Below are 14,845 nucleotides of genomic sequence, written 5' to 3'. Positions count from 1 at the left end.
CCAGGCACACTGCAAGCAGCTTTCCTGGCTGACACCAGGGAACTTAGTGGCACCTGGAAGCTTGGAGATGCCAGGCACCACAGGACCCCATAGAGGGAGGCACAGCCCTGGCTCGGAAGCTCCTAAGTTTGTGCTCCCAAAGAGGCTGAACCTCTTCTTTCCTTCTCTTCACCCACCACATGGCAAGCAAGGGGCATGTTTCAGCTCCATTTGTGTAATAGCTTTTTTAGCTCCACTATTCAGTGGGTCCCGAATTCTTGTCCTGCGACCAGGAAAAATGTGGTTATATATTGGGGGAACCAGCCCCCAATATGTCAACATAGGTTCTTTTCTATTTTCCCTAAATGTTGGCTGGTCTGAGAAATAAAGGGAAAGAGTACAAAAGAAAGAAATTTTAAAGCAAGGTGTCCAGGGGAGACATCACGTGTCAGCAGGTTCTGTGATACCCCCTGAGCTGCAAAACCAGCAAGTTTTTATTATGGATTTCAAAAGGTGAGGGGTGTATGAATAGGGTGTGAGTCACAGAGATCACATGTTTCAAGGGCAATAAAATATCACAAGGCAAATGGGGGCAGAGCGAGATCACAGGACCAGGGCGAAATTAGAATTGCTGATGAAGTTTCATGTCCCACTGGGCATGCATTGTCACTGATAACATCTTATCAGGAGACAGGGTTTGAAAGCAGACAACGGGTCTGACTAAAATTTACTAGGCAGGAATTTCCTAATCCTAATAAGCCTGGGGGCACTACAGGAGACCAAGGTTTATTTCATCCCTATCTACAACTGTATAAGACAGACACTCCCAGAGTGGCCATTTTAGAGACCTCCCCCTGGGAATGCATTCTCTTTCTCAGGACTGCTCCTTGCTGAGAAAAAGAATTCAGCAATATTTCTCCTATTCACTTTTGTAAGAAGAGAAATATGACTCTGTTCTGTCTGACCCCTCAGGCAGTCAGGCCCAGCGGTTATCTCCCTTGTTCCCTGAAAATCACAGCCATCCTGTTCCTTTTGGATGCCCAGATTTCATATTGTTCAAACACACATGCTCTACAAACAATTTGTGCAGATAATGCAATCATCCCAGGATCCTGAGGCGACATACATCCTTAGCTTACAAAGATGATGGGATTAAGAGATTAAAGTAAAAACAGGCATAGGAAATTATAAGAATATTGTTTGGGGAAGTGATAAATGTCCATGAATCTTCACAATTTACGTTCAGAGATTGCAGTAAAGACAGGCATAAGAAATTATAAAAGTATTAATTTGGGGTACTAATAAATGTCCATGAAATCTTCACAATTTATGTTCTTCTGCTGCGGCTTCAGCCGGTCCCTCCATTCGGGTTCCCTGACTTCCGGCAACAGGTATGCAGAGAAATGGAGGGTGAGCAAGATACAGAGGAGCTTTATTGAGCAATAGAACAGTTCACAGCAGACTCGCATGGGGTAGTACCTTTCTGCAGCCAGGGTGTCCTGATGAGAGTTCAGATCCTAGCATAGAGGAGACCCTGGAGTGGGAAGCTTCTCTCTGCAGCAGGTTATCTGGTTGTCTTCCCAGCTTTCAGCAGATAGAAGGCTCTCGAGTGGGCAGCTTCTCTCTCTCCTGGTGGTCATCCTGACGTGTCCTGCTATCAGCAGAGAGGGTAGCTGCTCTCTGCACCTGGTCGTCCCATCATCTGCCAAGCTCTAGCTGAGCCCAGGACTTTTATGGGCCTCAGACGGGAGAAAGGGCATGCTGATTGGTCCATGGGCAGCCATGGGTAGGCCCAGAAAATACACCACAAGACCCCCTCTGGTCAGTGGGAGTTGCAGCCCAGTCCAAGCCTTCTGGCCCTCCCTGGCCTGAACATGGGGTATACCCTTCTGCCCAGGAATCTGGCTGCATCCTGCTGCCATTCATAACCCCTGGACTTGGCACTGACTTTGCTCTGAGATCAGAGTGGGCACCCACAGCAGGGAGAAGCCAGGCAGCAAAAGCAGGCACTTCCAAGCCTGCTAGGTACGTAGGGCCTTCCTGGGACCTCAAGAGTGAAGGGATGCCTGAGTCTGCAGCTGTGGTTTGGGTGGTTGCAGCTGTACAGGGTTGGGGGGAGAAGCCAGGGATCCTGCCCTCTCCATGGAGTGAGAGGCCCTTTGCAGCCATGGTTTGGGCAGCAGCAATGACACCCAGGGAGCTCTCACCCTAATTCGAAAGGGGCAGGGCTCCCGCTTGTCCCCAGCTTCCGCTGGCTCCACAGAGCATGTAGCCCCAGCCACACCTCCCTGCTGCAGCTGGTGTGATGGAAGCAGCTGGCCATCAGGAGTGGCTGCTGCCATCAATATCCCCAATTAATCCACCAGTCCAGGAACTATGCCACACCGATTATGGCAGGAAATAGACTATTACAATCTTAGTCTAATGGAAGCACCAATCTAGTTGCCATCCCAGATGTGCAATTGTTACTGGAGCAAACAGCCTCTGGAAGTATTCACTGGGACGAATTTGGAAATGTTTTCTTTTCCACACTTATCAGGAAGCAAGTTCAGAAGCAATGTACATTCTCCGAGCATAGCTATCAGCAGATTCCCCAAAATTCCCAGGGCTATCTGAACTCTCCTCAGCCACAGTGTAGCCTATGGGACCTTGATCATCTGGAAAACTGTAGAACATTGCTCTGGTTCACTATAGTGATGACGTCACTGGACCTGAGGAAGAGGAAGTAGCAAGTATTCTGTAGCAGTAAGTACTCTGTCATAGTTTGTTACAGAAGCAGCAGGAATAGGAAACTACTGCAATACTTATGAAAACTAACTGTACCAAATAACCTGCACAAAGTGTATAGCAATATTGTGTATAGTAGAAAAATCTGGAAACTACTCCAACATCCATTGGCAGAATGTCCTACAAAGCAGACACCAAGATGGGACTACATATGCAAACATTTTGTTAGGGGGATGCCTATGTAAAAGGTAATAGGGAAGACAGTGAGAAAAGCTAAGAAAGATGTAACTCAGACCCCAAGTCAAGAAGAGAGGAAGAGAAGGTGGAGCAGAAGCATGTGAGACGGTCATGAAGTAGAAGCACAATTCAGCAAAGTTACTGAGAAATCCTTGAACCAAAATGGACTGACAAAGGAGTCCTGTGTCTCCCAGCTATGGGTCTACCTTCGAATCCATTCTGCACACAGACGTTAGCAAGGAGCAGCCCACGGGAAGTGCGGTGTCAGAAAAACTACTACAAGGGATTTCAAAGTGAGAAGCTGAGATCCTGGGTCGTTTACACTCCTGAAGGAGATCTACAGATTCATTCACGTGGCTGCTACACAGATGAAGGGATAAATTAATTAGATTTTAATCACGTAATGGAATATTCTGCACAGTGAAAATGAATGAGCCACTGCTACAACAACACAACAGATAAGTTTTAGTACTGTTGATTTTTTTTAAAAAAATCACAGAATAAAACAGAAGAAATGTTTCATTAACTTAGTAACAGGCAAACTAGAAAGTATATGCTTCAGGGGTGCGTGTGTGTGTGTATGTGTGTGTCTGTGTGTGTGTGTAAAGCTATAAATCAAAAAATAAAAGAATACAAAGAAACATTCATAATGTTGCTATTTGCAGGTAAAGATGAGGGTAAGCAAATGCAAAGTACAGAGAAAGAGTACAGTGGTAAGTATATATTGTAGATAATTTTTGAGACTTTGGACTGGATTATTCACTTAATAAATTACTATGTAATTAATATTAAGTGGGGCTATGCATGGGCCAATGGCAACAGTGTGTCATGAAGCAGGGTGATGATGAATCCATTTCTCTGCACATTGTTATCATATGTTTAACTAAAATAAAATTTCAAAATGTTCAGAAAGTTGGGTGCTTTCTAAGAGACTTCTTATTGTACAAAATAGGCTATGATTTTACATTGAACATCCTCAGGGAGAATGTGTACCCACCTAACCACTGCTGTCACCCCCAGAATCAGGTCATTCAGGAGTCAGTATGTGAAAGGAAAATTCTTTGACAGGCTAGCCGTAATCCAAAGCAAAACAAATGCTAGATTGCCCCTTTAGTTAATTCAATCAAATTCCATTTTCAGTGGTAGAGTGTGGATCAGAAAGATTAGATCTAACAGCTAACACTTATATTTAAATTTTATACTAAATGCCATCAGTCTTAATTTCTGAAGTGCTCAATAAGAAAGAAAAAAAAAAAAAACGCTAGTTTTGTATGCCCTTCTTTGGAAAATTTTAGGCCTGAGTAAGAGGAAGTGGCAATTGCTCTGCAGTAGTTTGTTCAGGAGCAATAGGAACAGGAAACTACTGCAATATACATGAAAAATAATTGTACCAAGTAACACATACAATAAAGTTTATAGCAATGTTGTGCATAATACAAAATACTGCCTCATTCTTTTTCATGAGGCAAAAAGGGGGCAATTCAAGGTATCAATTTAAAAACAGAATACTTTCTCGGAGGGCAACATATATAACATAATTCACATAAAATAAAAAAGTCATTCTTCATAGAAATATGAAAAGATATCCAACCTGGCTCATATGAGAAAAGGACAAACAAATTAAATTATTTTTCACCTATAAAAATGACAAATTTTATATAAGTTTTGTAATAATCTGTTAGAATTTGGAGAAATAGTCTCTAGGTTTGATAGAAGTGGTATAAACTAGTAGAGCTTCTTGAGGGTAGCTGGGTAATAAGTATCAAAAGTTATCATTATCATACCCTTTACTCAGTTTCCTCTCCAAAACACCTTTTATGCCTACAGATATATTCACAATAATATTTACAGTAACATTGTTTGTATTAGTAAAAGATTGGAAACAATCTAAATGTCAAACAATGGGGGAACAGTATGATTAAACAGATTAATAAATGCAACTGTTCGGGCCGGGCGCGGTGGCTCAAGCCTGTAATCCCAGCACTTTGGGAGGCCGAGACGGGCGGATCACGAGGTCAGGAGATCGAGACCATCCTGGCTAACACGGTGAAACCCCGTCTCTACTAAAAATACAAAAAAACTAGCCGGGCGAGGTGGCGGGCGCCTGTAGTCCCAGCTACTCGGGAGGCTGAGGCAGGAGAATGGCATAAACCTGGGAGACAGAGCTTGCAGTGAGCTGAGATCCGGCCACTGTACTCCAGCCTGGGTGACAGAGCAAGACTCCGTCTCAAAAAAAAAAATAAAATAAAATAAAAAAATAAATAAATGCAACTGTTCAATAAAATATAATACAAACATTAAAAAGAGTGAGGCTTCTCTTTTCATACTGATGGAGACAAATCACCCAAAAACATTAAGTGAAATGAAAGCTGAGCAATGTGAATAATACATCGTCTTTTGTTGTGGGAGTGAACAAAGAACATGAATATAATATGTTTTCAAATGCACTGCAAGGCTTGTATATCTGGAAGAATAACAGGAGCTTGTAACAATGGTGATCTCCAGGGAAGGAAACCGAAGATTAGAAATCTAGGGATGAAGGTGGACATGGTTTTTACTATATACACTTTTATACTTCTGAATTTACCATTTGGTTTGTTATTCATCACCCACCCAAAAAAAGAGAAGGTGGGGTAAGAAGAAATAAAAACAGGAAGAAAGGAAATAAAGCGGGGAGAAATGGAGGAAGAATAAAAGAGAGGGAGGGAAGAAGGTTAATAGCAAATTATCAATAGCGGGGCAAAAAGTCCCCGATGGCATTAAAACAAGAATTTTGTTCCCCCTGGAGAGCTTAACTTTGCTTCAGCAGAAAATTAACTAGCAAACATTGTTTTTCCCAATTACATCTGAGCCCCTGAAACCTCAGGTTCTCCAGGGAGTGGGTTTTGATCTCTTATACCCCAGCTATGTACTTGCTGATGAGGAGGAACTGAAAAGAGAGACCTTGATCAGCAATCAGTGCCAGTTGCGGAGAGAGAACATGTAGGCAACCTCAAAGTAAGTAAAACAAAGCTAATAGCATTTTTTCCAAAATCTGCCATGTACCATGCCAGTGCATGGTGAAAATTTTAGAGCAAAAGATTAGCCAAAGCCCCAGAATGTTTCACCTCAAAACCAGGAGGAATGACTTCATCCCTAGTGATTTACTGAAAATAAAGGGATGGGTTTGATTCAGTCTGAGTATCACCTGGAAAATAACATGAATGAACAAATGATTGAATGAATAAACTGATTGCTCAATTAACCAATCAATATAATATGCCTTTAATGAATTATTTGCATTGTTATTAAAGTCATTTGCTGGGCATACCTTCCATGCCCAGCCCTGTGCTGAGAAATTTACATAAATTTACATAAATCTGCTCACTTAAACCTCACATCACTGCACAATAGACTTTACTTTTTCTTCTTCATTTTTTAACTTTTTATTATGAAATATTTATAGATTCACAGGAAGTTCCAAAGGTAATAGGGAAAGGGATCAAATATCCTTCATATACTTTTTCCTCAAGAGTTCAATCTTACATAATTACAATATGACATCAAAACAGGATTTTGATACTGGGACAGTTGTGTATATAGCTCTATGTCATTTCATACGTGTGTAGATTTATAGAGCTACCACTGCAGTGAAGATACAGACTTGATGATCACAGATCTCAGATTCTACATGTCTCCTTTGTACCCCTTCTGGTCACACCATGCCCCTCCTCTTACCACCCCAACGTCTAGCCATCACCAATCTGTTCTCTATTTCTATAATTGTATCATTTTCATAATGCTTTGTAAATGGAATCATATAGTATATGTCCTCTTGATGTTGGCTTTTTTACACTCAGAATAATGCCCTTGATAGTCATCCGAGCTGCTGCATGTATCAATAGTTTATTTCTCTTTATTTTTGGAAATATTCCATAGTATGGATGTAATAAAATTGTTAAATCACTCATTTACTGTAGGGCATTTGATTGTTTGCAGATTTTGGCTACTACAAATGAAAATGTTATAAAAAAATTTGTACAGGTTTCGTGTGAATATAAGTTTTATGCAAATATAATTGCCCACAAGTCCAAGGACTGGGTTGTATGTCTAGCAGCTTTTTACAAAACTGCCAAACTATTTTCCAGAGTGACCACCATTTTCACCAGCAATGTATGAGAGATCCAGTTACTCTGAGTCTTTCCCAGCATTTGCTATTGTCACCTTTTTCTTATTTTAGCCATTCTGTAGTGACATCTCACAGGTAGCGTAGTGATATCACATTTTGTTCTTACTTTGCATTTCCCTAATGGCTAATGATGTTGGACACCTTTCCATGTGCTTATTTACCATCCATATAGCACTTTTTGGTAAAATGTCTGTTCATGTCATTCAGGCATTTTCTAATTTGATGATGTTGTTGTTGTTGTTGATGATGTTGTTGTTTGGGAGTTCTTTATATTCTTTAAATACATGTCCTTTATCACATATGTTGTTTGAAAATATTTTCTTCCAGCATAGGGTGATTTTCATTCTCTTCACTGGGTCTTTAACAGAGCAAAAGTTTCAATTTTAATGAGATCCAATTGTTGAATTTTTGAGGAGGGGATTGTGCTTTTGATGTCATGTCTAAGAATTCTTCACAACACCTCTCCTAAAAATTTTGCCCTAAATATTTTGTCTTAGATTACTCTCTAAAAGTTTTATGGTTTTATATTTTACATTTAAAGCTAAGATTCATGTTGAGTTAATTCTTACATAAGGTATGAGTTTTAGGTTTGGGTTCATGTTTTTGTCTATGAATATCCAGTTGTCTCAGCACTATTTTCTAAAATGCCTTCCTCCATTGAACTGAACCTGCTCAAAAATCAAATGACTGCACATGTGTGGATCTATTTGTGGATTCACTATTTTGCTCTATCTTTGTATCTATCTTTCCACCAATTCCACAGGGTTAACTATTGTAGATAGAGAAAAAATATCGGTGTTAGGTAAAGTGATTCATCTCATTTTCTTCTTTGTTTTCAGAATCGTATTAGCTTTTCTAGCTTCTTTTCTCTTCCCTATAAATTTAGAATATTCTTGTTCACACGCTAAAAATACTATGCTGAGACATTGATTGCATTTGTGTTAAACCTGTACATCAATTTGGGGAGAACTGACACCACTATATGAATCTTGTATCTCCTAAACACAATGTATCTATTTATGTAGATTCTTTTATCAGCATAATTGTAATTTTCATCATAAAGTCCTACAATAGTTGTGTTATGTTTCTACCTAAGTATTTCATTTTTTGAACTATTATCAATAGTGTTGTGTTTATTCCAGTTTCCACAAGTTCATTGTTATGAAAATAGTGTGGATTTTTTAGAACTGTCGTGTATTCTGCAACTTTTCTGAACTCACTTATTACTTCAAGAAGTTTTTGGTAGATTCTTGGAATCTTCTACATAAACCATCATGTCATCTACAAATGGCAGTTTTATTTCTTCTTTTCTGATCTGTATCACTTTCATGCCTATATATCCTTTCCTTTGACTAGAACTTCCCAAACTCTGTTGAATAGCACTGAAGAGAATGAGTATCCTCACCTGTTCCCAATTTTAGGAGCAAGCATTTAGTCTGTATCAAGTAGGATGTTAGTCATAGGTTTTTATGTACATGTTCTTCATCAGTTGCGGAAATTGCCCTCTCTTCCTTGCTTTCAGAGATTTTTAAGATATTAAGGAGATGTTGAATTTTGTCAAATTCTTTTTGTTCATCAATGTATACGATCCTGTGATTTTTCTCTTTAGACCTGAATATACCCAACTTGGCCATTGTGTGTAATTTCATACGCATAGCTGAGTTCTATTTGCTAAATTTTTTAAAGACTTTTGTGTCTATATTCATTAAAGATACAGAACTATGGTTTTCTTTTTTGTGTGCTATTTAGTCTGCTTTTGCTAGTAGGATAATACGGGATTCACAGAATAAGTTGGAAAATGTTCTTTTCACATCTGTTTTCTGAAAGAAATTGTATAGAATTAAGTTAATTCTTTTTTATACATTTAGTGAGTTTTCCAGTGATATTTTATAAGTTTTTAAATTATAAATTCAATTCTCTTCGTGGCTGTATGGCTATTCAAATAATCAGTTTCTTATGGGTTAGTTTATGCTTCTCATGTTTGTAGTATTCTCTTACTATCATTTTTTTCTGTCTGCAGAGTCTGTAGTGATACCTCCGTTTTTTCCTGACTTAGTAATTTGTATCTTCTCTCTTTTATCTTTGCCAGACCTTCTAGAGGTTTGTCAGTTTTGTTAATTTTCTTCAAAACCCGCTTCTTGTTTCATAGTGTTTTAAATTGTTTCTCTTTTTCCAGTTCATTGAGTTCTGTTCTTAGATCTATTATTCTACATATTTAAAAATTTTTTCTTCTTTTTCAATATTTTTCAAGTAGAAGATTCTATTGATGATTTGAGGCTTTTTCTCTTTTTTAGTGTAAGCATTTAGTGCTATGGGATGCCCACTAAACACTGCTTTAACTGCACCCCATAAATTTTAAGCATTGTATTTTCATCCAGTTCAATATTTTGTATTTCTGTTGTGACTACCTCTTTGACCCAAGGATTGTTTACAAATGCATTGTTTTGTTTCCAACTGTCTGGAGAGTTTCCTGTTACATGTCTGTTGTTTATATCTTGTTCAATCTCATTGTGGTCAGGAACACACACTGTGTGAATTCCATTCTTCTAAAATTATATGGATTATGTATAATCTATCTTGATATATATTCTACAAGTGCTGGAAAAAATATGTATTCTAGTCACGTGAGATGGACTGTTCTATAACTGTCACTGATATCCTGTTGGCTGAAGGTGTCAAGTTCTTCTATATCCTTGCTGATTTTCCATATAGTCCTACAAATTGTTGAGAAAGGAATATTAAAATCCCCAATTATAGATTGGCCTTTACCTCAATTCAATTTTTTTCAGTTTTTCCTTTATATATGTTGTAGTTTACTTGTTTGGTGCCTACACATTTAGGATTGCTATTTCTTCTTGATTAGCACTTTTGTTATTATGTAATGTTCTTCTTTGTCCTTGGTAATATTCTTTGCTGTAAAATCTACTTTATCTAATATTTACATAGCCATACTTTCATTCTTTTGATTAATGTTTTCATGTGATATGTTTTCTTCCTTCTATTTCACACCTACATGTATCATTATATCTGAAGTGAGTTTCTTGTACACAGAATATGATTATGTCATTTTTCTATCCACTCTTCTATATCCTTTCTTTTAGTTGTTATTAAATGAAAGAACCATGAAACATCAGAAGGTTAAGAAAGTGGAAAGAGGCCGGGCACAGTGGCTCATGCCTGTAATCTCTGCACTTTGGGAGGCTGAGGCCGGCGGATCACTTGAGGTCAGGAGTTTGAGATCAGCCTGGCTTACATAGTGAAATGCCATCTCTACTAAAAATAGAAAAAGTAGCCGGGTGTGGTGATGGGCACCTGTAATACCAGCTACTCGGGAGGCTGAGCAGGAGAATCACTTGAACCTGGAAGGCAGAGGTTGCAGTGAGCCAAGATTACACCACTGCATCCAGCCTGGGCAACGGTGAGACTCTTTCTCAAAAAAATAAAAAGAAAAGAAAAGAAAGTAGAAAGAGCAAAATACGAGTCTTTTATTCTATCTTGAGTTTTTAAAATGATGATTGAGGGTTGAAGCAAAAATTATAACACTGTCTAAGGCAGTTCTCAGTGTATGTGGAGGAAATGGTTAAGACAATTATATTTATATTGTAAGTGGGAGACAGTAAAGAAATGAAAAAGGAAGTAAGCTTTCCACACGTCACCAAAACTGGCAAAATGGACACAAGCTATGATTATACAAACATACCTCAGAGACATTGTGGGTTTCGTTCCAGACCACCTCAATTAAGTGACTCTCACAACAAAGTAAGCCACACAAATATTTTGGTTTCCCAGTGCATACAAAAGTTATGTTTATACTGCACTGCAGTCTATTAAATGTGCAATAGCATTATGTCTAAAAAAGTATATGCCTTTATATAAAAATACTTTTTGCTAAAAATGCTGACACAAGGATATTAAATGAGCATGTGCTGCTGGAAAATGCTGCTAATAGACTTGCTTAATGCAGGATTGCCACAAACCTTTATTTTTTAAAAATGCAATATCTGTGAAGCACAATAAAACAAGCCATGCCCATATAATGCAACAGCTAGAGCAGCCACTAAAAAGGGCTATACAAAGATATCTAATAAAAACAATATGCAAAAAAAAATCACTATAACTGCACCAAAATGGGATTATAAGAAAAAGTTCAAGTGGTCCACAGAAATTCAGGAAAAAGAAGAGAGAAACAAAAAACAAAAAATAGTTAAAATAATGAAATGGTAGGCAACTTTAGGGGGCATCAATGACCACATAAAACATAGTTTTCTTCATTTTTAAAACAATAAAGTTCATGAATTCCCATTATAAAAGTGAAAGTTCAGAAGTTTGTAAGTTTAGAAAATAATGTTCTTTTTTACCTAATGCCACACCCATGAATAACTATACTTGAATTTGGTGTGCACATTTTCTGGCATTTAGCCACAAATAAATAAAGAGAATGAAAGCAAGAGACATTAAGAGTGATGGAGAGTTTAGTTTTTCAAATGGTCCAAATCTACATATTTTTCTACAACATGCTTTTCTCTTTTGACTCCATAAGAGTACATATTTATCTCTCTGCCTTAGACTAGGTATTAATAAATAATATAAATCTACTGAAATGTATACAATTCTATTTCCTGATTTTGCTATTAGAAGATTTTTGTTAATTTGTTTTCAATGCAAGTTTCACAATATTCTATTATATATAATATGCATGTTATTGATACTATAAACAAGTGAATGAACATAATTAACTTCTAGATGAGTTCTGTGATCCCCATTGTGCAGGGGAAGTAACTAGGGCCAAAGGAAATTATATGCTTTTTTCCATTAACTGGTGAGACAAAAATTCAAAACCAGGGTTACCTATTTCCTTTCCACTGCACAAGGTTGACTATTAATGAAGCCTGAGAAACCCAGCACTACCCATATGTTAAGCATGTTTAAAATGCTAGGGTAAACCCCCCGTGGCATGAGTTTACCTATGTAACAAACCTTCACATGTACCACCAAATATGAATGCTTAAAAAAAGCTTAGGTCGTTGGCCATTTTCTTTGTAGCATCCATTTGATTAGAAAACACCTTCAACATAGATGAAACAAACTACTTCATATTGAACCAGCCAACAATTAGCTCAATATAAACATAGAAATGTACAGATTCTGTGCGTGATTGGAAGGGGGTTACACTAGTTTCCTTAGCTCTTGAAAAGCATCCTCATATTTTCATATTATTTTATTTAAATCCAGATAATTAAAGTCAAGTTGATATGATAAATGTCATTATTCTATCAAAATTCTAACTGAAGTAGACTTCTGGCCTATTCAAGCTTCCTCTAGTAAGTGTTTATCCAAATGAAAGAAACGCTTTTTGAAAGGACTGCATTTCTTTCATTTTACAGTAAATTTACCCTAGGAAGAAACTTATACCAACTTAATATACCTCAATATTCACTAAATGTTAAATTGAAAAGAATTGTTTCTGCTTTCTTGTTCCTCCACTACAGAACAGAAAAAAAAAAAAAGCAATAGAAAATGTAAGGCTCTCAGACATCCATTATATAACAGGTTTATTTTGCTTGTAAAGAATATCACCTAGATGGGAATTGCATTCTAAGGATACTAATAAAAAGATACTTTGAAGACTTCAAACATATGTAAAGTGTGAACATATTTAGGGAAATTTAACTGTAATTTATTCGACTAATTTCAAGAGCTTTATCCAAAATTAAAATAGTAGGTGGCTGTGAATAATTATAGGTTTCTAAAGGGGTACAAAATTATGTTTTAATATTACTTTAGGTATGGATGCCTGTTTAATATATTGAAAAATTGTTCATCTATATTTCTAAGAACTACACACATTAGAAGTCAGTCTTCTTCTGAGACAAACTTTTTCATTTTGAAGACAAATTCATTTCCTCTTTCATCAAGTAAATCACTCTTTACTTGATGATTGTAAGTAAATTTTTATATTTGAGATGTAAATAACACTATTGTGAGTATTTGTCATGAAAATCCAAATAGAAAAAAGTGACATGAAATATAGAGCCATTTCACTGCAAGAAGTCTCAAAGATTCCTTTCTTTTCTGGGTCCTTCTTTTGGTCCTTTCTAGACTTTTGGTAGCCATGGCACGAGGAAACAGCACTGAAGTGAATGAATTCTGTCTTCTGGGATTTGGTGCCCAACAAGAGTTTTGGCATATCCTCTTCATTGTATTCCTTCTCATCTATGTGACCTCCATAACGGGTAATACTGGAATAATCTTACTCATCAACACAGATTCCAGATTTCAAACACCCATGTACTTTTTTCTGCAACATTTGGCTTTTGTTGATATCTGTTATACTTCTGCTATCACTCCCAAGCTGCTCCAAAGCTTCACGGAAGAAAAGAATTTTATATCATTTTGGGGCTGTGTGATACAATTATTGGTTTATGCAACATTTGCAACCAGTGACTGTTACCTGCTGGCTATGATGGCAGTGGACCGTTATGTTGCAATCTGTAAGCCCCTTCACTATACCATAATCATGTCCCGAAGAGTCTGCATCCATTTGGTAGCTGGTTCATACATCATGGGCTCAATAAATGCCTCTGTACATACAGGTTTTACATTTTCTCTGTCCTTCTGCAAGTCCAAGAACATCAATCACTTCTTCTGTGATGGTCCCCCAATTCTTGCCCTTTCATGCTCCAGTATTGACATCAACCTCAAGCTACTTGTTGTCTTTGTGGGATTTAACTTGATGTTCACTGGGTTGGTCATCATCTTTTCCTATATCTACATCATGGCCACCATCCTGAAAATGTCTTCTAGTGCAGGGAGGAAAAAATCCTTCTCCACATGTGCCTCCCACCTGACTACAGTCACCATTTTCTATGGGACACTCTCTTACATGTACTTACAGTCTCATTCTAATAATGCCCAGGAGAATATGAAAGTGGCCTCTATATTTTATGGCACCGTTATTCCCATGTTGAATCCTTTAATCTATAGCTTCAGAAATAAGGAAGTAAAAGAAGCTTTAAAATTGATAGGGAAAAAGTTCTTTTAAATTAGCCCCAGTTGTTAACATTTAGCACAACAAATCATCCCGCATAACTGTTCTACCAAAATTTAATGTTTCTACAATAGGAAACATGTAGAAAGATGTCAAATTAATAATCAAACATCACATGTAGAGGAATTAGAAAAACAAGAGCAAATCAACCACAAAGCTAGCAGACGACAAGAAATAACTAAAATCAGAATAGAACTGAACAAAATTGAGACCCAAAAATTTATATAAAAAATTAATGAAACCAAAATTTGTTTTATTGAAAGGATAAATAAGATTGGTAGGCTGCTAGCTAGATTCACTAAGGTAAAAAAAAAAAAAAAAAAAAGGAACAATCCAAATAAGCACAACCAGAAAGGACAAAGGTGACATTACAACCAATCCCACAGAAATACAAAAGATACTCAGAGAATATTTTGAACACTTTTATGCAAATAGACTAGAAAATATAGAAGAAATGGATAAAATCCCAGCAAACCACAAACTCCCGATTTAATAAGGAAGAAATTGAAACCCTGAGCAGACTAGTATCAAGTTCTGAAGTGAAAACTGTACTAAAAATCTACCAACCAAAAACAAAGCGCAAACCAAATGTATCTGCAGTCAAATTCTACCAGGTGTAAAAAGAAGAGCTGGTGCCAATTCTACTGAAATTATTTCAAAAATTGAGCAGGAGGGACTCCTTTGCA

The 14,845-nt window shown here is 37.2% G+C and overlaps 1 protein-coding gene across 1 annotated transcript; it reads left to right on the top strand.

Annotated features, from left to right (window-relative positions):
* Positions 1-13,187: 13,187 nt before the first annotated feature.
* LOC112607197 (olfactory receptor 5AK2) lies at positions 13,188-14,169 on the top strand. Its single transcript, XM_025358319.1, has one exon. It carries the CDS (start codon positions 13,224-13,226, stop codon positions 14,151-14,153), a length of 930 nt encoding a protein of 309 aa, XP_025214104.1. The 5' UTR covers positions 13,188-13,223; the 3' UTR covers positions 14,154-14,169.
* Positions 14,170-14,845: the final 676 nt, after the last annotated feature.

Source organism: Theropithecus gelada, chromosome 14, assembly GCF_003255815.1.
Source record: "Theropithecus gelada isolate Dixy chromosome 14, Tgel_1.0, whole genome shotgun sequence".
NCBI classification, from domain to species: domain Eukaryota; kingdom Metazoa; phylum Chordata; class Mammalia; order Primates; family Cercopithecidae; genus Theropithecus; species Theropithecus gelada.
Note: the sequence above shows the minus strand (reverse complement) of the source record. Positions and strands in the feature narration are given on the sequence as shown.